We start from the raw sequence: 24,274 nt of genomic DNA, 5'->3' as shown, positions 1-24,274 counted from the left end.
ATTGCTACTATGATGGCTTTGATATGAATGTCAGCTGGCAATACATAGCACACAGACCGAATATAGTTAAGCCATTGAGGCTTCCTGTAATTTGTCCCTGAATTCACAAGAATTGTAATTTCTGACACACACACACACACAAAATCCTTTGGCAAGCCAGACTTGGCCATGTGTCTTGTTGCCTATCCAGAACTAAGTAACTCACACATAAAATTATAAAGTTGCTTCAGTGTGGTCATTTGATGCTGTCCAGAATGGCAGAAGTCATTATAGTTCAGATCCTAAGGCTCTATATATACCACTCTATACACTACCACAGCTATGGGCCCTTGTTAGGGGACTAGACCACTGAAGGATTAAGCAAAGTCATAGTGATATATTTTCTAGGCCGTGGGCTTAGTTGGCTTGTTAAAACATTATAATCACCACTGTTGCTTACAGGAATGAAGTGTGGGCTTTTCAAGAGACTTCCTCTTTCACCAATACATTTTAAGTATATCTGTTTACTGAAATGGTGCCTGAAATAACGTTTAAGAGGGGAAAAATAGTACATTCTCCAGGGCTTGGTCACATAGATCACTGGGTGGCAACACGGTGCAACATCATCACTTTGTGTTGTGGTCAACTGGGAATAACGCTTGCCAGTTCTGCAAGGCCAATTTAAGTAATACACTGCAAGAGACACATAATTGCCATATTCTTTTCCCTATGAAATGCAGCAGACTACAGGGAGTTTATTGGTGCTATTTTATGAGACGTCTGTGTCCTACTAAAACCAGAGTGTGCCTGGGTGGTCTTTGGTATTATAAACAAGGGCAATGTTGTACCACAGAAGTGCATCGGGACGTTTGCTGGTGATGATCCACATCAAAACACTTTTAACAGGAGCGTTTGCAACAGCATGGTGGTGTAAAATGCATAACAAAGATTCCATTTTATACCCCCAAGAGCTAGTAAAGTGAAAGACAACGTTACGTTGCAAAGCAGTCTTGGTTTACTTTGCAGAACGAAACCTTGTTCTTGCATGAAAACTAAAAAGAGTGTGAAGTTGGGTGGAATCCAGCGAGTATCATTCCACTGACAGAAGGCATCTGCAATGGGACAGGGAGGCAACTTTTGAAAATTCCTTCTGCCCCCTGCAGCTGCCCGCCCCCCAAATAAAAATCTGCTCTGGGGAGAGGTTGCCAAAAATTGCCTCCCCTTCCATTCTGTTGACAGCTGCCTTCTGTCAGTGGAGACATCCATTGGATTCCACCCATTCTACACTAATTACCTTAAAAGCCTATGTGGCCGTATATGTGACTCTCTTCTATATCCCTTAAAATAAAAAATTAGCTTATGACTAGATTCACACTAAACTTCAAACCACCCGCTCCATAATGTTTCAGAATCGTGCAGTGGTAATTGGCTTTGGTTTAAGTGACGCTTTGTATGTTCCTAAACTCACTTTGATATCCTGCATCTTAGCAGGGGAAGTATTTAGGACCACATTGGGGGAAAGGTGTGGGTGATGGTTATCCATAGCATACTTTCTCTCTAAAATGAGGTTTCAGCTTGTGTGAACCAGGCATAAAATCATAAACTATGAAAGACAGAAACACTAATTCCAGTTACTTTGCTGAGGAAAAGTTGGTCCTCAGCCAAAAGGGCTAAGAAAACAGGCAGCACAATCCTATGTGTGTTCATTCAGAAATAAATCCACTACATTCAAGGGATTTACTCCCATATAAGCATGTCTAGGATTGCAGCCTTGGTGTTCTTCATTTGCTCTTTTCAAGCTAACTCTAATCACTGACCTAAACCCTTGTCACATTCTGAACACATGCAGAGGCAAATCTTTCAACAAAACTGCAGTTTAATTTCAGAAAGTGTTAAAATATACTGTACATCAACTTCTGACATACTACGTTAGTATACACAAATGGTCTCTTGAAACTGTATTTATGAAATGTACATTTTAATTTAAATACTCAGTATACACTGCACTTAATCTGCATGTTGCATTTATTAAATACATTAAAATCTGCAATGTAACAAAACGTTTTCTGCATACGAAATTCAAAACACCATTTTAAATGAACAAAAGATGGCTCACTTCATTTTTTAAACTAGTGCGTAACACACCAGCTCAGCTCCACCAACACTAGCTGTTCTTTTTTTTTTTTATTTGACATTGTTCACAGACTATTACATATCACAATAAGAGTGCTGGATAAAACATGAGGTACGAAAGTGGTTCAAAGATTATAGGTCATGCAGATCATGCTAGACAGCAAAGAAAAATGTGAATGAGAACACTAAATAAAAATACATAAAGAATGTGCATTATAAAATAAAAACTCAATTACACAGCTTTGCTTCTTTGGTTACAAAGTAGGTTGAACAATTTCACAGCTTTTTATTCCCACCCAAAAAATAATAATAATCATACGAAATGTCAAAAAGCAGAGGAATCATGGCAATTTCTCTATTAGAAAGTAGAAACAGAAATGAGCAAAGTTTTCTTCATCAAAATAGCCCATCAATTATCTCACAATGACTGGCGACTACCTGTACAGACGCACTATGGTCTTCATACTTACAATATACAAAAATTTACATTCAAGCTGGGTCTTAACTACTGAAAATAAATACCAAAAGGTAAATTGCCATTAGTGTTAGAAATATGCCAGGATTCTTTTGTTCAATTATTGCCTAAACATTTTATCTATTAAACTCAATCCTGCCTATATCAATTTTTACTGATACTTACATTTATTTTTTTAAAAAAATTAAAAGTTCTGTGACATTGTTCATGTACATTATGAATAGCAGCCCTGTAATAAATAAAAACACAAATAAATGAAACTAATGTAGGCAAATGTTACTTATAATTGAAAGAACAGTGGCTCTAAAGATGAGTTTGTTGCTATGTGAAAAAGCAAGGCTCAAAGTAATCCATGAGTAATGGAAACCTTGAAGAGCCTCACCAAAGCTCTTAAAGACCCCACTCATGTGCACCAAATAAATGCAGACTTTTGCATTATAACTCCTTCTATCATTTCCCTTTTGCACTGATGGCATAATTGAACACCAACTGTGCTGCATGACATCTCAGTGAGGGAAAGCTCTTGTAGAATGATTGTCTAATACTGAAAAGGCCAAAACACACAACTGAAGCATGGCTACTCGCTTTCATATAAAGTGGAAAGAACACCAGTGGCACACAAGGACAGATTGCTTTCAGTTTCTTAATGAGGCAAGAAAGCTTTATGCTGAGGAGACATTCGGCTGCTGCGGAGGTTGCGTTGGCTGTACTATCACTGTTTGCTGTTGAGAAGTGCTACTGGGGTTGGCCTGTTGGGTTGAGAGCTGGGATAACTGATCGTTGTTTGAGAGAGATTTTAACAGTGCATTTTCCCGTTCAAGTAAAGAGTTTCTTTCGACTAATTCTTTTATTTGTTCCTTCAGTACTTCCACTTCTTCTCTGACTGCGTACATCAAATGGCTTTTCACCAGATCCTGCAAACGGCAAATTAATCGTTAGATTGAATTTCTATAAACAGACTTTTACTTTGCACCAAATTCTTGGGTGTAACTTCATTAACAGTTAAATTTGGATCCTAGCACCACAGGTTAAATAGAAATATCTAGAAATCAAAATACACAGGATTAACTCCCCAGCATTGAATTCACTTGCTGTATTATGGCCAACTTCCAAAGCACTCAAAAAACACCAATGCTACAATGTCTATATGTTGCTTTCAGGAAGGTAACCTAAATACAGGGATTTCTTACTCTCAAAAAGCTTCATAATATTTTTGTTGACAGTAATAGATAATAAGCAATGCTCTAGTTCAGAGAGCTCTCCAAAATGGTGGCTGAAAACCCATAAACATTAAAAAGGTAAAGGTACCCCTGACCATTAGGTCTAGTCACAGACAACTCGGGGGTTGAGCGCTCATCTCGCTCTATAGGCATTTGTATGCAGACAGCTTCTGGGTCATGTGGGCAGCATGACTAAGCCGCTTCTGGCCAACCAGAGCAGCACATGGAAACGCTGTTTACCTTCCCACCAGAGTGGTACCTATTTATCTACTTGCACTTTGACGTGCTTTCGAACTGGAGCTGGGACTGAGCAACGGGAGCTCACCCCGTCGCAGGGATTCGAACCGCTGACCTTCTGATCAGCAAGCCCTAGGCTCTACATTAATATCTCACACCTCAAGGAGCTCAGATAATTATATTTAAGCTTCAACACCCCTATGAAGTAAATCATAGTTGCTATTGCCCATCAAGTCAGCATCCTGGCTAAACAGGGACAGAACTTGTCTGTGACAAGTAAACTGTTGTAAACTGGATGAAAATGGTCTCTTTTCTCATGGGCAAATGTAAGAAAACAAACGCTGTGACCCAAGCTTCCTATTTTGGCTAATTTTTAAAAGTTCTGCTCTTTTAAATCTGAGGATCACAACCACAGGCAAGTTATTTTTACAGAACCTATATTGTATGTATGATTAGATTGATTTTGTGTGCTTCTGAAGTAACCCCCAATTTTGCCATATTGCTTAGCTTTGAATTCTGTACATTCTTTATGATTACGTACAAACAAAATCTTTGTCTGCTCTTGTTTGCAGCAGTGACACTGGGGCTAACAGAGCTGGTACTCTGGAAACTAATCCACTTGCACCACAGGGATCCCCACCAGCTCTCCATCACATGACCATAAATACTGATTAAAAATATGGGGCTTGCTAGCCTTGCCCAACTTGAACTGACGCGTTTTGAGTGGCAACACTTTTCTTATCAGAAAACCCATGGAAAGACTGGAGGATCACATTCCCCTGGATGAACCTGACCATTCAGTTCTATCTTCAGAGAGCCTGTTCCTGCCTTTAGAGATTAAGTAGGTGGCAACTGATCACAGGGCATTTTTCACTGGCAGGGCTCAGTCTTTGCAACACTCTCCTGAGAGCAGACCACTTAGCATCTATTTTTCTGCCTTTCACATATTAGAGGAAGGCACTCCATTTCCTGGGCTTTTTGCAGCAGCTGCTTTTTTACTTTTTCATCATGACTAAGCTAGTAAAAACAAACCAGTTTTACCATTCCTATAGTGATCTGATGTACATTTATGAGGGAAGGCAGGTTATAAAATGTTTTCAATAAAGAATTTCAAGCAACTTGGAAATGAAGCTGTTTCCGGAGCCCAAAAGTATCTTCGCATAACTGGTGGGAGCCAACACAACAGGAAACAGCACATTAGTTTGGAACATTAAAGTAGACTACTGACTTTGGCATTTCATTGAATAGAATAATGCATTCGGACCAATATTCGCTTAGACTCAGGGCAGAAAGAAACACTGTTTTCTGTCCATGGTTTGCCCTACTATTTTTTTCAGTAGAATTTGTTCTCCCTTCATTTTTTCCCTCCAAAACTGGATGGCTGGAAAGCATGCAGATGTAATAGCTCTTCCTCTAGCTCCCAAGCCTTTTGTAAACTAAAATCCTTACACGTGCTATTTTTTAAAATGTCTGGATGCAGTACTGAACAGGCCCACGGAAGGGGAGAGTGGCAGCCAAGTACACTTGCCCTGGGCCTCAGAGGGCTAATCCAATTGGGGAGCCCGGCTAGGAGCCAGCTGCCTTTTTATCTGAGCATAAAACTTTATTCTAACAAGACTCCCGGGCCTGAGACAAGGTCTACACAGGCCTGGTACTGAAGCAATGGCCAACACATCCAAGATTTTGGATAGCAAAGCAATGCTTTTGATCATACCAAACAATGACGTGCTAAAGTAATGGCAGTCCTACTAGAGAATTAGCATTGTCTTGGTGTAAGCTAAAACTTTTGGACCTGGGTATGATGTACAGTGGTACCTCTGGTTACATACTTAATTCGTTCTGGAGGTCTGTTCTTAACCTGAAACTGTTCTTAACCTGAAACTGTTCTTAACCTGAAGCACCACTTTAGCTAACGGGGCCTCCTGCTGCTGCCACCGCCGTGCGATTTCTGTTCTCATCCTGAAGCAAAGTTCTTAACCCGAGGTATTATTTCTGGGTTAGCGGAGTCTGTAACCTGAAGCGTATGTAACCCGAGGTACCACCGTACATTAACTTCACTGTAGTAATATATTGGTTTACACATGGATTCTCCCACCCACCCCCCGAAAGTGCATGAACACATTTGGAATGGCACTACATGAACTTCCAGATGACTTTACAATTGGTGCTTCTTTGTTCATAATTGCATAAATGGCATGGCACAAGGGCACAGTGCCGGCAAGCAGCAGGTTGAAGCCTAACATGTTCATGCTATACATGATACTGTATTATCATGTAAACTGCTGTTTTCCACCTATATGGAGTCCTCAACAGACAAACAATTGCTTGTGTCTGCTTTATGATTTTCTACCTTTAACATCTCTTCCTGATGTGGCCTTACAATCCATCAATGTAGGTTATGCAAAAGTGACGACAGCAGGCTACAAACCCAGCGCTCTTTAAGAATTAAACAGTTCAGTTCTCTACTTACCATCGCCTGTTCTATTTTGTTGTCAATGGCTACAACACTCGCACCAGATGCACTGTTTAAGAGAAAAGACAAAACACATGTACATGAACTCCAGTGACCTCTGGAATGTTGTTCAGCAAAACTGAATGAAAGGCAAATTGCTCCTTGTGTATTTTATTATGGTTTCCCACAACAACCAAAAATGCAGCATTTATATATAATGCTTTTCAGTGCTCAAACTGCTTCTTATGTATCTCAGCAATAATTACAAACCTTTAAGGATGGTCAGTCGGATCTCCATATACTCAGGAACAAGATGGAAAAGAATTATATCCTCAGATCATAAAGATTCAATTCCAGAGAAAGTTAGACATATTTAAGTCCCATCAAAATCAATGGGTGTTAAGCATTTAAGTGCTTTCAATGGGACTTAGACATGGCTAGTTCTTGCCAGAATGGGCCCAAGGTGTATCTACGCAAACTGTGGCCCTTGTTTAAGCAGTGAACAGGCCTCTCAAGAGAGTACAATGAGATAGTGATGTCATTATCCTATTGGTTGTCATGGTTTGGTACCCTGAGCACCCTTTTTGTGTAACTTAATAGTTCACAATTATAACCAAGTCAACCGCTTTGGTGCTTTTGTGTATGTTGAAGTGGCATTTGGATGCAAGTTTGTTTTGTCTACTGTGACAGCCAGTATATACCTAGATATTATCCAGTATGACGGAAAGCCAACATTTATGTCTCAATTCAAACGATACTATAAGCAGGATGTACTGTAATTTGGACACTGCCAACATGCGGCACACAGAATAATGAGACCAATTTTGTTGGGCTTTTTTTTTTTTAAAAGCTACTGGATGTTTGCATTTCAACTTTTTTCAGTATAACACCGAATGGGGCACAACTGTTGCCCTGGAGCATGTGATAAAACTTAAAAACAAGTAGTTCCCAAGAGATTAGAGATCATCTTGAATAGAGGACTCTTGAATCCATTTCAAGACGCTCAGTGTGTTGGCCCGATGAGGAGCTTTCTTCAAAAGCCCAATGTGGCCTAGTTTTGTAAGCAGGAGATGTCATACCAACAACAGCACAACATGAATTTAATTGGTCAGAGACCCTGTGCTCACATTTATTTATTTTTTTAAGTTTAAAAAATAAATAATTCTATGCCACTGTTCTGGACAAAGACCAAACAAAATGGCTTATAACATTGTGACTAAGTCTACAAGTGTTAAATTAGAGGCATATCATCCTGTATCTTAATAATCAAAACAAATGAAAGCACTTTTCTGTAATTAGAAGAGAATTTGCAACTTACTATTTTAAATTAGTATTTATACTTTCTAAATGCTACATAAATAAAGTAGGCTACATGTATGCATTAGGCAAGTGGAAGAACTGCTAGGTATCACGGATTTCCCCTGACCTCTGCAGTCCCCCGCCCAGCTGCTCCTAGGGGCAGGAGGGTCCTCTTGAGCATTATGGGATGTGGTGCAGAGAGCTGCCATGAAAGACCAGTGAAGATTGGATGGGGAGATCAGTGAAACTGGGTGCCTTTCCTTGCAAGAGGAGAAGTGTTTCTACTTGCTAACTAAGAAATTTTTATCTTAAGAGTTCAGTAAGGAGATTTGCAATTCAATAACTGCCGATTTTAAATTTTAAAGCTCAGGTTTACCATGGAGAGAAATACATTTTGCCATATTTTAAAATGTGGCATTTTGTATTCAGCAGCAGACAACTCAAACAAGTTTTATCTACTTGTCATTTCTGACACCCACCCTACTTTTCCCTGCTGAAAAAGTTTTCATGTGATTATTCCTTTTTCATAATCCAGCATTCAAGCAGAAGACAAATTTAAATGCTCATAATTGGATTATATGTTATTACGAACCCTGCCCCAACATTGAGAACTTGTTTCTCTTTTCAAATGATGCCGCTGCAGCACCAGAGGTCAACCTCAAATGTGCAATACTGCTTAGTTCAGGACATATTTAATATGTTATGTAGAAATACTCATTTTGTGTATTGCAAGAAGAGCAAATTTACTCCATTTAAGTAATGACTACTTAATATATTGATTTGTATTGTACCACACAACTTCTAACGCCAGTTTCTTGACCATTTCATTAATGTACACTTAATGTATTTCAAATAAAAGGGGGGGGGGGAGAGCAACAAGACAAGACAGGTTGCTACTCACAAAGTCTTACTAAACAACCTTCATAAAATGTTTAAAAGGAAGTAATTAAACAGGGGTAACTAGAGTCCAACTCTGAGAAAAGAAGCAAGGACTCTTTAAGTTTTAAAGGTTTATGTGTGTTCTATGGCCTATTCTAAAAAATGCACTTCTACATGGAGACACACCTGCTATTCATGCGGGGCTGTTTCACCCCTTATGCTAGAATACTGTTTGAGAAAAGTTTGACTATGCTCAAAGCCTCTACCCTTTGGACTAGCCCTTACAAGAAGCAACATAAGAACTATTCTAAACCTATCTGTCTTCCAGTCACAGCACTCCAATCAAGCTCTATCATTTGAAAATAGTTTTTTCCCCCAGTTTGGCCATTCTTAAAGATTAAGCGAAGCCTATTAAAAGTGGTTATTCCAACTAGAAATGCCAGCGTCAGCTAGCAGTAAATGGTTTTCAGTGAATGCAGGAACCAATACCAGCCATTTTGTACTATTTGAGAGCTTAACTAGATAGCAAACCAAAGAAATGCACATTTCCAATAAGAGTGCCATCTGAAAAAGCTGCTCTTAACATTCCCAACTATTTCAAAAGTAGTCTGCCTTCTGCACTGGGACAGAACAGCGTACAAGACATGCAAGTCTGAAACACAAATAACTAGTTGTGTGGTTCTTTGATCCTGGCCAACCTTTCAAGGTGAAACACAATTACAGTATATGAATAGCTGGTTTCCTTGTTCCAACTTACCTCAAAAGTGAAAAATAAGTGTACAGCAGAAATTAATTTCACCTTTTCTATGTAATGTTTTCTTGAAACATTTAAATGTTTATACGAATAAATGAGAGAAACACTGAAAGTAGTCTTCCTTGGATATTCAAAAATGAGCCAATTTAAAAGATCACCTGTATGATTTTAGAATTAGCGTGCAATGTTTACTTATGTTGAAAGACAAAACAAAAATCAATTTTGTATTGTCATGGAGCAGTGTTCACAGATATGCAAAGCGCATATAGGAAACAAATAACCCATTTCAGTGGATGGAATAGTTTTACTTAAAAGTCCTATGTTTTCATCACAAAAGATGTGATTCTTGAAGAACCAATAACTATGTCCTTCCCTTTGAGTTGTTACAATTATTCTGAACATGTCTAAAATAAACTTTTCAGTAATATAAACACTCAAATATTGCTGAAGAGCATACTGTTTAAATATCCATGTTCAAATATGGAATTCTATATTTAGGAGGCTGATTTAGGGGGCTAATTTGAATTTGGAAGCAAAACTAAGTTTTACCTCCTTCAAAAGCAGAAAAGAAAGGAAATTGGCTTTTATGTTTGAGAGGTTTCATACCCTATTAAAAAAGCAGCCTTTTAATATTTTGCATGTTTACATTTTCAAATAGTCTTCACACACCTTGCGTATCAAGAGAACATTCCTCAGATCTTCTATGGCCCTTACATTCTTGTTTTTTGTTGGTTTTTTTGTTTTAAAAATAGTTGGCACACTTAATAGGTACTGTAAGAAATGGGAGCTTTAATACTGAAAATGTGTTTTATTTTTCCAGAGTCCCACACACCCTTGACAAGGGAAACTGTAAGTGTTTACACACTAGTGCTGGAAGCCTCTGAGCCTAGGTGGGCAAACTGGAATGCCTGGTCTTAGAGGACAGTGTTAATACAGCTGGTGCAATGGATAACCAGTGGGACCCTGTTATCACTGGATATGGACCCTATAGGAAGGACAGAAGGGGACTTAATGGAGATGGTGTTGCTCTTCATGTTGAAGAAGGCACTGAGTTCAAGAAAAAGAACTCTCAAAAGGGCAGAACCCTCCACATAATTACTATAGGTGGTGATACCAAGAATAATATAATTCTGCGGGCATGTTAACAGCTCCCTGATCAAAATGTTCATGAAGATATTGCAATGAAGAATGAAATCAAGGAAGCACCCAAAAAAGGAATTATTGTACTAATGGCCGACTTCAACTATCCTCAGACAAACTGACTACACATGTTCCAGTTACAAAAAAAAGGCATAAGCATAAAATTTCTATTCTATTATTTTTAAATGAAACTCAGAGACTTAAACTTATGAACATTATGAACATAGAATTGTAGATTTGAAAGGGTCATCTAGTCCAAACCCATGCTTAAAGCATCAATGACAGGTAGCCATCCAACCTCTGCTTAGAAATCTCCAAGGAAGGAGAGTCCAGTTTAGAAACAAGTATAAAGCAACCTGAGACCTTAGGGTGAAGAGTAGGTAATAAATTTATAATAATTAATAGTAACAACAACAACCTAAATAAATAAGTATATCTAGATATCCCAAATGAATGTGCCTTAGAACAGTTGGTCAAGGAACTGACCAAAAGGATGGTGACCCTTGACTTAGGTGGTGCCCAGAACCTGGTATGAGATATAAGTGTTATTGAATCAGCTGGGAATAAGTGACCATACTGCTATTAAATTAAATACACATGTAAACAGCTAATTGTCCCCAAAATCCAACATGGTCACATTTCAAAAAAGGAAACTTCCCCAAATAAAAGGAAGGCAAAGTCATTAAGATTGAATCTTTCCAAATTGCTTGGGAGTTATTCAGAAACACAGCATTAGAAGCTCAACTGGAGCACATATGGAGATTAGGGCTGGGCGATATATCAATATATCGTCCAACACCGGTTTTAAGTACACATCGTGATAACTGTTTCATAATATTTGAGCTGGCAATATATCACAAATCACAATGTGTGTAAGGGCTAAGCGATATCTGGGTTTCAACATCTCGATAACTTACCAGCTAAACCTCACATCACCAACTAAACATCACAATATCACCACTGAAACATTGCAATCTACAACAATGACTAAAATAAGAATGGAATTATACATATGCAAACAGGACAACATCCTCGCAACTGCTACCACTTAGGGGTCTAAAATGGATAAATGACAATATTATCAATCGCCACACACTCACGTTTCATCAGCAGGCAAGTCAAAATGGCCTGCTAGGAGGCAGAAGCAGCAGTGGCAGAAACAGCTTGCCATCACCACGAGACGTGTCGGCAGTAGCGGCGACAGCCTGGTGGTGGCAGCACAGTGGCGGCCTGCGCATCCTTGTGGTGGCAACTGGAGGGGGCAGCAGTAGCAGTGGCACGAACAGTGGTGGTCTGCGAGTGATGACAGGGAGTGGCGACAGCAGCCTGCGAGGACTCGCAGCAGCAATAGCAGCAGTGGCCTGCGAGACCACACAATGACGGCAGGTGGAGGCAGTAGCGGTGGCAGTCTGTAAGGCCTCACGGCACTGACAGAAAGTGGCAGTGGACTGCGAGGCCTCACAGTGGCGATGGGAAGTGGCAGCAGTAACAGCATTGGCCTGAGATGCCAGGATTTGGTAGCAGAGGCAGTGGTGGCCTGCGGGGACTCGCGTCACTGACAGGAGGTGATGGCAGCAGTAGCGGCATCCTGTGAGGCCTTGCACTAGCGACGGAAGATGGCAATAGTAGTGGCAGCCTGTGAGGCCTTGTGGTGACACAAGCAATGGGACTTGCAAGGCCTTGCCGTGATGGCAAGAAGTGGCTGTGGCCTGCAAGTGCCCCTTACGGTAGTGGGAGGCGGTGATAGAAGCTATGGCAGCCTGCTCCAGCGAGGCCTTGCAGGCCACCTCTGCTTCTGCCACTGTCCCCTGCCGCCACCACAAGGCCTCGTAGGCTGTTGCCGCTTCTGCCATAGCCGCCCACTGCCGTGGCAATGCTTCTGCTGCAGGCTGTTGATTATTGTGCCCTTGCTGCCAGGCTGCTGCCACTTCTGCCTACTAGCAGGCCTGCTGGCAGTCTCAGATTATTTGTACTCACTGTGACTCATCACTGTACTTTGGATTGTCCTGAATACCACCATTGGGTAGCCAAGCCCAAAACCAAAAGTCCTGATGGGCTGCATTTTGACTTGCCTGCTGATGAAACTGAGTGTGCGGTGATTGAAAATATTGTCATTTATCCATTTTAGACCCCTAAGTAGTAGCAGTTGCCAGGACATTCTCCTGTTTGCCTCTGCATAGTTCCTTTGTTATTTCAGATATCGTGATATATTGATATATCATGATGTTTAGCTGGCAACATATCGCGATTGAAACCCAGTTATCGCCCAGCCCTAATGGAGATCAGGAAACGTACCACAGGGATGAAGAAGATGCCAGCATGGTTAATTTGCAGAGTCAATGATGCAATTAGAAACAAGAACAACAAACCTTGCTGAAGCAGCACAAGCATGGCTTCTGCAAGGATAAGCCTCGCCTCACTAAATTTTGTTCTTTGAGAGTGTCAACAAGCATATAGACCAGCTGACATAAAACAATCTATGTACAAGATATAGGCACCAGCAACTTCAGTGGAACCCGAATATTTGCAGAAATACAAAAAAGGGAGGAAATACGAAGGGGGGGGATCTCAAGCAATGGATCCAAAACAGTCCAATGCTCAATGGTCACATATTATGGCTACCTGCTGGCAGGGGGAACAGAAAAATTGTTTGGTTGAGGAACGGGATGGAGTGCCCTATAAAGAAGTCATTTTCGTAGAAGACAAAGCAATACTGAATTGGACAAATGTATTTCAAACCATATCCAGCTCTTGGGAGGAAAATCTGAACCTAAATAACAAGTTAAAAGTGAATTATTTAGCTTTGATTTGTACTCCACTATAAACTTGTGATGCTGAAGTTGTACCCTACTCCACCATTCCATAAGATATAGGATCAGATAGTAAAGCTCAAAAATTATACTCAGGACTGGTACCAATTTTATAGCACCATGAACCTCTTTTTCAAATATTATTTATCATCATTTATACTACACCTTTATACTACTATGCTGCTCTAATGTGTTACGAGTTGATGTGACAGGAAGGTCATGAGGAGGGCTGCATGCGTCATAATTCTGCAGAAAGTGATAGCAGGAACTGAATTCAGCTCTCTCCTCCCACAGCTTTCCAAAGCAAGTATTTAGCTTTACCGAGTGAATATATTCTTGAAAGTGTGTGTGTGTTTACTGTCTCCTGAAATCCTACAAACCAGAGCACTGCCTATTTCCACTTATGGTGGGAGTGTCATTCAGTGGCAGCTTTGGGGAAGTTAATTTGACAACAAAATAAGAAATGACACCAACTCCCTCAATGGCATTATTGGGGATATAGAATATGCCAGATGAAGATGATTTTGATAAAGAATCTGATAAAGAATTGAAATTATATTTTTTGTTAGCTGTGAGGATGGCTATTTTAAGACAATTGAAATATTTAGAATAGTTAGATAAGGATTTGTGGTTACAGTCAAATCTGGTCTATAACTATTGCTGGAAAATTAAGGTATACTGGGGGATAAACAAAACAAAACAAAACAAAACAAAACAAAAAGATTCATTTTTTAACTACCTCGCAAAAGTTTATTTTATATATAAATTATGAAAACGATTTTCAAATGCCCCCTGTGAAATATGCTACTATTTGGAATACTTAGTAACTTTTCAGCTTCATGTGAAAATATTGTAAGATGCAGAGGACAATATCCTGATTTTTATCAACAAAAAGGTGGACATGTTATTACCCTCCAATAAACAATGCTCATTGTTCCCAGAGATTGTGAAGGCAGAAGCCCAAAATTGTATCTTTTGTGTGTTTCATTTTTAAGCAATTTATTGTATTATCTTTCTTTTTAAATTGAATAAATAAGAAGAAATGCCTTAAAAAAAACAGCGCTGGGAGCAGGACTGCAGGATTATTTCTCCACCATGACTGGTAAAGGTGGAATACATTACGCAAAACACCAAAAATGTCAGAATTATGCAAATTCAGGGGAATAATGCTTTTCTTATGCCTAAGTGCATAATGTATTTTTCAGTGCAGAAAACATGAGCTCTGGGGGAAGGAAGCCATTTGCTGCCCACCAGTTTTCTTCTGCTGCAGCAGCTGCTAGAAGTTAAGAGCCCCAAACCAGTTGTACCTGGATGCAGAAAACACAGCGAGAACAAGCTTTGCCTTTCACCCCAGGCTCTGGGGGAGATTAAGAGGGCTCCAGTTGTGCTCCTCCTTGACCCCAAGCAGCTGCCGTTCTCCTACAATACCTAGTCAGCTTACTCTGCACACACGCACCAAAATGCACGCATTTGTTTTAACATTTGTGACGTTATCTGTAGGAAGTATGAGGACTTTGCTTTATGCTGGCCTAGTAAAGATTAGCCACCTTCCGCTTTGATCAGCTACCAGAAACACTTCTCTTAGACCTGAGTGCCCACACCAATGCACTCCAATTTCTGGGAAGATAAATGATGATATGAATCACTATTTAAGATTTTATTCTTCATATCAGTTTACTGCCCCCAACTTGAAAGTTAAATTTTGTGAATAACTCTGAAAGGTTTCTGAATATACTGCAATAATCAAGAGCAATGAAAAAGCACAAGAAGTGGAAAACAAGAATGGGCAGTTCATATTCTCATTCACCACTGAAAATGCTTTAACTGCAGTTTATAATAGTAATGTTTTCCCTACTGCATGTAAATCACTTTGTTAAAGGGGTGGCATAAAAATGCATTAAGTATCACAAAATATCACTTTGGGAAAAGTGTACTAAATTCCATACTAATTGCCTAATAAGACACTCCACAGTCACTAGAGTAAGCTACTTTAGTGACAGGTATCTTAGGCAACTCACAAAACTGAGTTTTCAACATGCAAGTATGCAGTGTGCTGACAATTTAAGTCAACTCTTTTCTCAATGTTTGATCTAATTAAGAATGTGTTAACAAAAGAGTTGCACCCATTCATGAAACAAAATAGATTGAAATTCGATAGCTGAATGCGAGTGTAATTTTTCATACAAAGCAATGCTAGTGAGCCCAAACGCATTTCAGTTACATGTAGGTATCTCAAATGCAAGGCTTGTAATTGATGTAGGGATTTCTTAAACCAAAAACAATTTTAAGTCACGCAGTACCTATAAGACTTCAGTCTGTACCTTTTGTAACTGCGGACTATTCCAGAAGCTTCAGTAGCACCGTTTGCTGCGCATTCTTTTTGTAGTTGAAATTTCCTGCAGGAACTAAGAACAGCAGCAACGTCCTTATTTAATATGGGGACAAACTACCGTATTTTTCGCCCCATAAGACGCACTTTTTCCTCTCCAAAAATGAAGAGGAAATCGGGGGTGCGTCTTATGGGGCGAATGCCTGCAAGCCTCGCGCCCTCGGCAGGAGGTCCCACCGGGTGCGCGAGGCTTGGGGCGGCAGCCTGTCGCCCGAAGCACGGGGAGCCCTCGGGAGGGCTCCCCCTGCTTTGGGCGAGTGTCTGCAAGCCTCGCGCACCCGGCAGGAGGTCCCACCGGGTGCGCGAGGCTTGGGGCGGCAGCGGACTTCTAGCTTCTAGGTGCGCGCAAGCAGTCCGCTGCCGCCCCAAGCCTCGCGCACCCGGCAGGGGGTGCGCGAGGCTTGGGGCGGCAGCGGACTGCTTGCGCGCACCTAGAAGCTAGCAGTCCGCTGCCGCCCCAAGCCTGGCGCACCCGCAGGAGGTCCCACCGGGTGCGCCAGGCTTGGGGCGGCAGCGGACTGCTAGCTTCTAGGTGCGCGCAAGCAGTCCGATGCCGCCCCAAGCCTGGCGCACCCGGTGGGACCTCCTGCCAGGTGCGCCAGGCTTGGGGCGGCAGCGGACTGCTTGCGCGCACCTAGAAGCTAGCAGTCCGCTGCTGCCCCAAGCCTGGCGCACCCGGCAGGAGGTCCCACCGGGTGCGCCAGGCTTGGGGCGGCAGCGGACTGCTAGCTTCTAGGTGCGCGCAAGCAGTCCGATGCCGCCCCAAGCCTGGCGCACCCGGCAGGGGGTGCGCGAGGCTTGGGGCGGCAGCGGACTGCTTGCGCGCACCTAGAAGCTAGCAGTCCGCTGCCGCCCCAAGCCTGGCGCACCCGCAGGAGGTCCCACCGGGTGCGCCAGGCTTGGGGCGGCAGCGGACTGCTAGCTTCTAGGTGCGCGCAAGCAGTCCGATGCCGCCCCAAGCCTGGCGCACCCGGTGGGACCTCCTGCCAGGTGCGCCAGGCTTGGGGCGGCAGCGGACTGCTTGCGCGCACCTAGAAGCTAGCAGTCCGCTGCTGCCCCAAGCCTGGCGCACCCGGCAGGAGGTCCCACCGGGTGCGCCAGGCTTGGGGCGGCAGCGGACTGCTAGCTTCTAGGTGCGCGCAAGCAGTCCGATGCCGCCCCAAGCCTGGCGCACCCGGTGGGACCTCCTGCCGGGTGCGCCAGGCTTGGGGCGGCAGCGGACTGCTTGCGCGCACCTAGAAGCTTGGGGCGCACTGAGCTCAGCACGCCCCAAGCTCCTGGTATAGCGCAGCGATCCGCTAGCCCTGGGAGAGCCCCGCGGCTCTCCCAGGGCTAGCGGACTGCTTGCCGGAACGCAGAAGCTTGGGGCGCGCTGACCTCAGCTTGCCCCAAGCTTCTGGATTAGCGCAGGAGTCCGCTAGCCCTGGGAGAGGCGCCCGGCTCTCCCACGCTAGCGGAGACCTTGCCTGCACGCAGAAGCTTGGGGCGCGCTGAGCTCCACACGCCCCAAGCTCCTGGTGTAGCGCAGCGCACCTGGGGGGGAAATAAAATTTTTTTCCTTTATTTCCCCCCCAAAAATCTAGGTGCGTCTTATGGGCCGGTGCGTCTTATGGGGCGAAAAATACGGTAAAATCAGAAAGCTGTCTTCAGAGAGCTGCTTTAAGTTGGTCTTCCAAACTACATTTGTAAAAGCAGTTTGGCAAAGATTCTGACAAATTATTAATAAAATCTAACTAATATCAATGTGGTGATTAATTTTCAATTTTTTAATTAGTTAAACTTATTTTTGGCCTCTATATAGGGCTGTCAATGGCCCAAAGCTGCTGCCTCATTGCACAAGTAGCCTCCAGGATTTTTAGTGCCAGTAACCAAATTAAAAACTTGGTTTTAATACAACTTGAAAAAAATACTGTTCAAGAAGTCTGCTTTCAAATCACCTACTCTATGCCCCTCCCCGATCTATTTTGAGTTATTTAAGACGGGGAAGCCTCCTGAGACTAGTGCACCTAGCAACAAGCGTTCAAGTGGCGAGCCGGAGAAAACATGGAGGCTTCCCAAAGGACGCCTCGGTAGTCATCATCTTCAATTTTAAAAAGATTTGAACTATGTAGCTATCAAAGGTATTCTTGCAAATATTAATATAAAAAGTCTAAAGAAAACACAGGTTTCTTCAAAAATGCTCATTCTGCTACATGGTGTTTCAGTCTCTTGCAAATAACTATTTGTAATTTTGTGGGTTTCAAAACACTCCCCAGAAAATTGCCAGACACAAGAGAATAGACCTTATCCATTGAGTAAGTGTAGCTGCAGGGCAGTTTGCTTTGTGACTCCGACCATCTAAAAGTATAAACACGTCAAGCTTTGCACTGCAGCACAATCATTTTTACTGAAAATGTACTTTGCATGTTTAAAGAAGTTCAGTACTACTCCACTGACCTGTAAGACCTGAAAAATAGCTCTAGCAGCAGTTTCAAATGACACCCTCATGGAAACCATCAATACAACCGCAGTAAATCTCTTTTCAAAAGGAAGGCTAAAAGAAAAAGTTCTATTATAGAGGTCTGCGATTAGGCAGAGACCAGATTGTGAAAGTTACCACCTAATCTACCAAACCAAAGATGGCCTGTTTCTACTGTTCCCTATGCTGTGTGGCTTTCGACATCCATAAAAATAGTGGAAATTGGGAGATTCTAGAATACTATCATGCTATAATGTCAGAATAGTTGTAAGAATTGGACAACTCTAGCCCCTGCACACCACCACAGCTTCAGGAAAGTAGTGATAATGTTTCAGCTACAAAACGTCTGGCAAGCAGCGAAGGAACTGTTAAAGAGTGGGAAAGCAAACATCATACCCTTCCCCCTAAAATTCAGGGAATTTTTGCATGAGATGAAACTGTTTTCCTGCAGGCATCTCTTATTGTCCAGGGGGCCAATCTGGAGTGAAACAACCTTGTAACCAAACAGATCCTCAAGGCAAGATGCAAGTTTTTAGGGCAACTCCCATTTAGCCCACCAGAGATGAATTAAGAATTAGCTTGCCTCAAACCGGGAACAAATTGTATTGTAGAATATTGTGTTCCAGGTCCTGCCTCCGATGGCAACTTGCCTTCATTAGTGATTTAACAGGGTGCATTGTCTAGCAGTAGCCTGTTTTAATTTACGAACTACTGCTAGTGACCTCTTTTCAGTTGAAGTTACAAGGTAAGAAGCTTTCTGTTATATGAATAGTCCCCTGCTGTTATTGTGAAATAGAAACTTGTTTGAATATATCCCAAATATATAGGTCACTCTTAACATTTAAACTTATGTAGAAAAGTTATCCATTTATTCCAGAAGAGATCAAATTGGATGACTGAAACAAAATATAAGATCAACTGAGAACCTTGGCAGGTTGCAGTCATTCAACTTCAGTATTAGGAGGCTTATACACCACTCAGTTCTGCCATGCATTCAGTTATTGCTTTCCAAGTCATGCAAGGCAGTAAAAGTGAACAATCAAAACACATCATCCTGTTTTCACGTTCCTGAGCTCCGCTCAATACTGCTCTAAGAACAGATTTGGCCAATGGGGCAACTTTCATACATGATAACATCTTGGTGCAAAAGATACAAGGCTGGAATCTACCTACACTGCAAAAGTTACTGAATGGCTATAAATGAACATAGGATGCAACCTATTTTTCTTTATAACTGTAGAACATGCTCTTGATTGCCAATAATGTGCATAAACTCATAAAAGTGTACTTGAATCTACAGATAGCTTTGTTATGAAAATACCTAAACTCTGCTTCCAAGGCAAAGCCCTCTCTAGAGTTCCTTATAAATGTTGGTCAACAGGTATCTAAAGGTATTGAAAATAATATTGCAAAAGTGTCACAGATTTACTGTTCCAGTTAGGCCAGTCATTCCCTCCTGCAGGATATTCCATTACATTCCTTGTCCCATCAGCACCCTATGGCTACTAAGGAGGGGTCAGTCCTTACTAGTCTGTTTTGAGGATTCTCTCACTTTATTTTTTCCCCTCACCAGATTTTTTCTGTACTTCTGCAAACCTTGTGTTTTCCTGGGCCTGCTGATCTCACTCTCTCTCTCTTGGGTGGGCATGGGTGGTGCCATTTTGGATAAATAAGCAGCATCACTCACACCTAAACGTTGGAAATGTTGGGATCATGGCTACATTGAATTAAATGCAGGGTGTTTTAAAAATATTCCTTAACATTACCTTTCATAAAATATTCATATATTTGAAGCTCTAATACTACTGAAATACTAAACATTTTCTAGTTAAGATGGTAAACTTAACCAGAAGTCTACAGGCTGAATTCAAAGCTGCTCTTTTACAAACAGAGAGGCTTTTTCTATTTGTGGAATTTCAGCAGAGGCTCCTGCTGGAAAAGGCTATTTTCACTAATCTTCATTTCAATTCCCCAACAACAGCACACTACACATTGTGGGTTCCCCTGTCCAAACTCCCCCGCCCCACTGAACCAAACTCCATAACTCTAGATATGTTATAGAAAAGATATACAGAAATGAACTCTTGCTGTTCCTGAATCCCCTCTTTAAGTGGCATGTTTAGATATAGCACTTAAACCCTTAAATGTTAAGAGATCTTCTATTCTTAATTCAGAAGATGACAGCATTTCAGACTACTATTGTGATTTTAAATCCTGTAATTCTTCAAACTAGAATGCGTTCCTTCTGAAGTGAGCAGGCATGTGAAAAAGCAAGCTTTAGAGAAGCCATTATGTTTTCTTTGCTTCAGTAAGGCAAATGCAAACAAATGATGGCGTTTCATGTTCAAATACAAATGTCTGAACACACTATAGAAAGCTATAGCAGTAGAAAACTTGCTGTAAGCCAGAAAAGCCACCAAGCTTTCTATCTATAATATTAATATTGTGAGAATGCCAAACTGCAGATGTTGAATTAGTAATGCAACTTTTACAAGTGATGTCCTCCAAGTTGGAATTTGTTGCAGTTTCTCGCCACATGTCTAGCTTTGCCCAAATCCTTACAAAGGTTTTCCCTATCTATATTCCAATTTATAGCTGCACAATTGTAATGGTTTTCTATCAAAGTATTCCCCACATATGCTGCGTTTTCATTCTGCAATTTAAGTGACCAGTTTCCAAAAATACTTTCCACTGATAGTCTTCAAAAGCCAGGTTGGTGCTGCTGATCAACAACATTTCTTAGGCTTTTTGGTGCTGGGTAAAGACTTTTCTATTCATCCTGGTCTTCTATTCATACTGGTCCTTTCAAATTTTAAATCTGCATTTTAACTTTGGGGTTGCAGCAAGTTTTATTTTCAAATTGTGTTTTAAGCTACTTTTGCTTTTATGTTTTATCTTGCAGTTAAATAATTTTTATACTTAATTATTGTATGCCATTCTTTTTACTGGGTGGCATACAAATATAACAAACAAATCAATTACTACGACTATTCTGCCAACTACAGAAGAAAAAGAACGTGATGCATGGAACAGGGCCAGAATCCACATGGCCCAGAAGCGAATAACCATTTGACTGACATTTTTGAATACTATGGCTGCTCTAGTCAAGTCACAGCAGCTAAGTGAAGGACGTAGGCAGAATAGGTATGTTGAAGTGAACATACTACTTGATGACGAGAAACCTGCACAGTGCAAAGCCATTCATGCATACTTCAGCATGTATGCTTTTTTTCCATACTTAAGTATTCATACCTATCCCAGAGGTTCTTTGATTCCCGTAACTTGTTCGAATGGAACACTTGGTAGAAAGTAGCTGAAGGATTCCTATGAAAGCCAGGAAATGAAACAAGATTGAGAACAGATAACAATTTGCTTGAAGGAAAATATTAAGTTTTTAGGTTTCAACATGTAGAGCTCCCCACACAAAGATCTGCAACAGCTTGTAGAGTATAGAGTAGTACAAAATAGAGAGTTCACTAACACATGTAGCAGAAAGTGTGTAAAAATATAAGTTCCATAGATAGGAAAAGAACTGCCTTGCTGGATCAGCCAGCAAGCCCATTTCCAAATGTGGCTAGCTAGGTGCCTGTGGGCATTCACAGCAGGACACAGTGATAGCATTTCCTGTTTTTACCTAGCATCTAATGTTTAAGAAGATACAACCTCCATACATGGTGACTTCCTTCTAGCTTTCACATAGAACATACTCAAGCTCACAAACAGCAGGCTTTCCTCCTAATATGCTTTCTTATATAAGCGTGTCTTTTTACAACTTTTAATTTATAAAGTTAAGATGACATACACAATGGAAATTCAAGCAGTGAAATACGAAACCATAAACTGAAGGATTCATATTTGCTCATTTGGAAACAAACAAGTCTGTCACATTGGTCAAATATTTTTGACCAAGAATATTTATAGTCTTAAACGGCAAAGACACACTTGCACATTTCACAAGTCATTTCACAAAATAGCAAGAGAAAGGAGATCCTAGAAGTCAGGTATACTGTGTAACCATCTTTCTAAAAGAGTCAAGCCAAGAAATTCTTCATTTGAGTTTCAGTGTTCCATAAAGAATCTCTCTAATCTTGACATAAAGCCTACAAAATACTCATAACTTTTGATACACCTGAATTCAACAAGGCAACCTTTTCGCCATATCCCAATTTTCAGTGGGCTGTTCCAGACAAAGTCATATACAAACGTCTCTCCACTTAACACACGTTCAACTTAAGAGCGACTGCATATTTGAGCAGCACGAGGAAATAATTAAATAAACTGATTTAAACTGCAAAAAGGCATTAAAAGGGCAAAAATGGCCCACAAAAGTGGGGAAATGGCCAGCAATCTCAGGATCCTTTGCACCAACCTTTGAGGCCTGTGGAGAGTTGGAGTTTGAGAAAGGAGGTTTGGAGGGAGCACATATGGTGGAGTTTTGCGGATTTGTGGCAGAGTCTGGCTTTTCTATTTTGTGTTCCCCACTGTATGTGATTTCACCTATACAAGTGGTACTCGGGAACATAACCCCTGCATAAGTGGGGAGGCAACTGTAATAGCATTATGAGAACAAGTGACTGTGAAAGTTCAAAAGCACTTGCTTCTGTTTAAAATTAACTACAGTGTCAACACAAACAGATGCTCACTGTAACTATGGTTAGAGGAAGCGAGTCAATTTCACACCAGATTTTATGAAGCTAGCTTGTTTCCACTAGCCACAGTTAATATCAACCACAGTTTAGGCATTGGGTGGCACAGTATACAGACATACCTCGGGATGAATACGCTTCGGGTTAGGTAAATTCGGGTTGCTCCGCGGCACAGACACGGGTTACGTTCGCTTCGGGATGCGAACGGGGCTCCGGAACAGATCCCGTTCGCATCCCAAGGTACCACTGTACAGTAATTAAACTAAAATGATAGCACTGAGCTCCTTTTCTTGCAGCCATACTGAGAGAGGAGAGGGAAGGGTGCATGCAAGTCCATTGAGACTAAATCATGGTATATATAAAAATGCAGTTGTTATCTCAAAATTGAACGTTAGAAGTGGGATTAAATATCATACAAAGGTGACTGTTACATCAGCTTGCCAGGTGGCACAACCTCCCCTCTCCTCCCCCTGAATGCTGTTTGGGGGGGATTCTTCAGCCCCCCCCAAAAAAGCAGATCTTGGGGGGCTTATGCTAGCAGGGCTTGATGTGCTTGCTTCCACTAATGCAACGACTTAGCAATAGCTTGGGAGAGAGTCAAGTACTAAATTCACACATACACAAGGTTAAAGATTAAATGTAATCACGCTACAAGGCAAATCCAAAACAGAAAGCAAACATATAGCTCCTGAAATAAAGCAAAAATACTCTCTCGTGTCACGTCTGTAACAAGACTGACATTTTCTCAGGAAGAGTTAGCTTGTAACAAAATAGTTGTTAACCACTTTCCCCAATATTTTATGAGGCTTGGGTGCGGAAGGGATGGTATGCAGAGTTGGGATAAGAGAGAGTGTACAATGTTCAGTTAGCACACTAGTGTGCAGAAATGTCTAAATGTATATCAATAATTACTCAACATTAATTATCAGTCATTGAACTTTTGATTCTTAGTCTACAAAATTGACAATTGTTTTCATGAGTTACTAATAATTCAGCTAGTCCACTATCCACATTCAGATTCATTCCAAAATTCCTGCCAACTAACAGCAGAAGCAGAAAATAAAACTTTTGTTTTCTCGACACCAGCTACAACTGCCAATTTTTCTTCAGCTACGCATATGTGATTATTTTTATTATGTATGAAAGGTGAAGGGCTGTTATCCTAATGAAGTAATCCAAAAACAAAATATTAACCACAGAAACTAAATTAGGGTTTTCTCTAAAGAGCATTTCAGAATGGCTGCAACTCAGAGAAATGTACAAGCAGCTGTACAAGCCCAAAGCCCTCCTGACATGAAACTTTTGGACAGGAGCTCTCCAAGAAATGTAGTAAACTGCTTTTGGAGCCGAAATAAACTTACAAAAACAGTTTGCAATATGGCACAGATTTATGCAATTGTTTG

The 24,274-nt window shown here is 41.2% G+C and overlaps 1 protein-coding gene across 2 annotated transcripts in view; it reads right to left on the bottom strand.

Moving 5' to 3' along the window:
- Window positions 1-1,837: 1,837 nt before the first annotated feature.
- The window catches only part of TSC22D2 (TSC22 domain family member 2), a 38,183-nt gene continuing 15,746 nt past the window's right edge, over window positions 1,838-24,274 (bottom strand). Inside the window, exons 2-4 of one of the 2 annotated variants that reach the window (XM_083504084.1) lie at window positions 21,478-21,549; window positions 6,515-6,566; window positions 1,838-3,501 (exon numbers count right to left, since the gene is read on the bottom strand). In XM_083504084.1, the coding sequence (XP_083360210.1) occupies window positions 3,250-3,501; window positions 6,515-6,566; window positions 21,478-21,549 (376 nt within the window). In that variant the 3' untranslated portion in view covers window positions 1,838-3,249. The remainder of the gene's footprint in view (window positions 3,502-6,514; window positions 6,567-21,477; window positions 21,550-24,274) is intronic. The other variant, XM_083504085.1, reaches the window with a different exon arrangement.

This window comes from Podarcis liolepis (assembly GCF_965112155.1).
Source record: "Podarcis liolepis genome assembly, chromosome: 5".
NCBI lineage: Eukaryota > Metazoa > Chordata > Lepidosauria > Squamata > Lacertidae > Podarcis > Podarcis liolepis.
The sequence above is the reverse complement of the archived record's forward strand: the minus strand, read 5'-3'. Positions and strand labels throughout refer to the sequence as shown.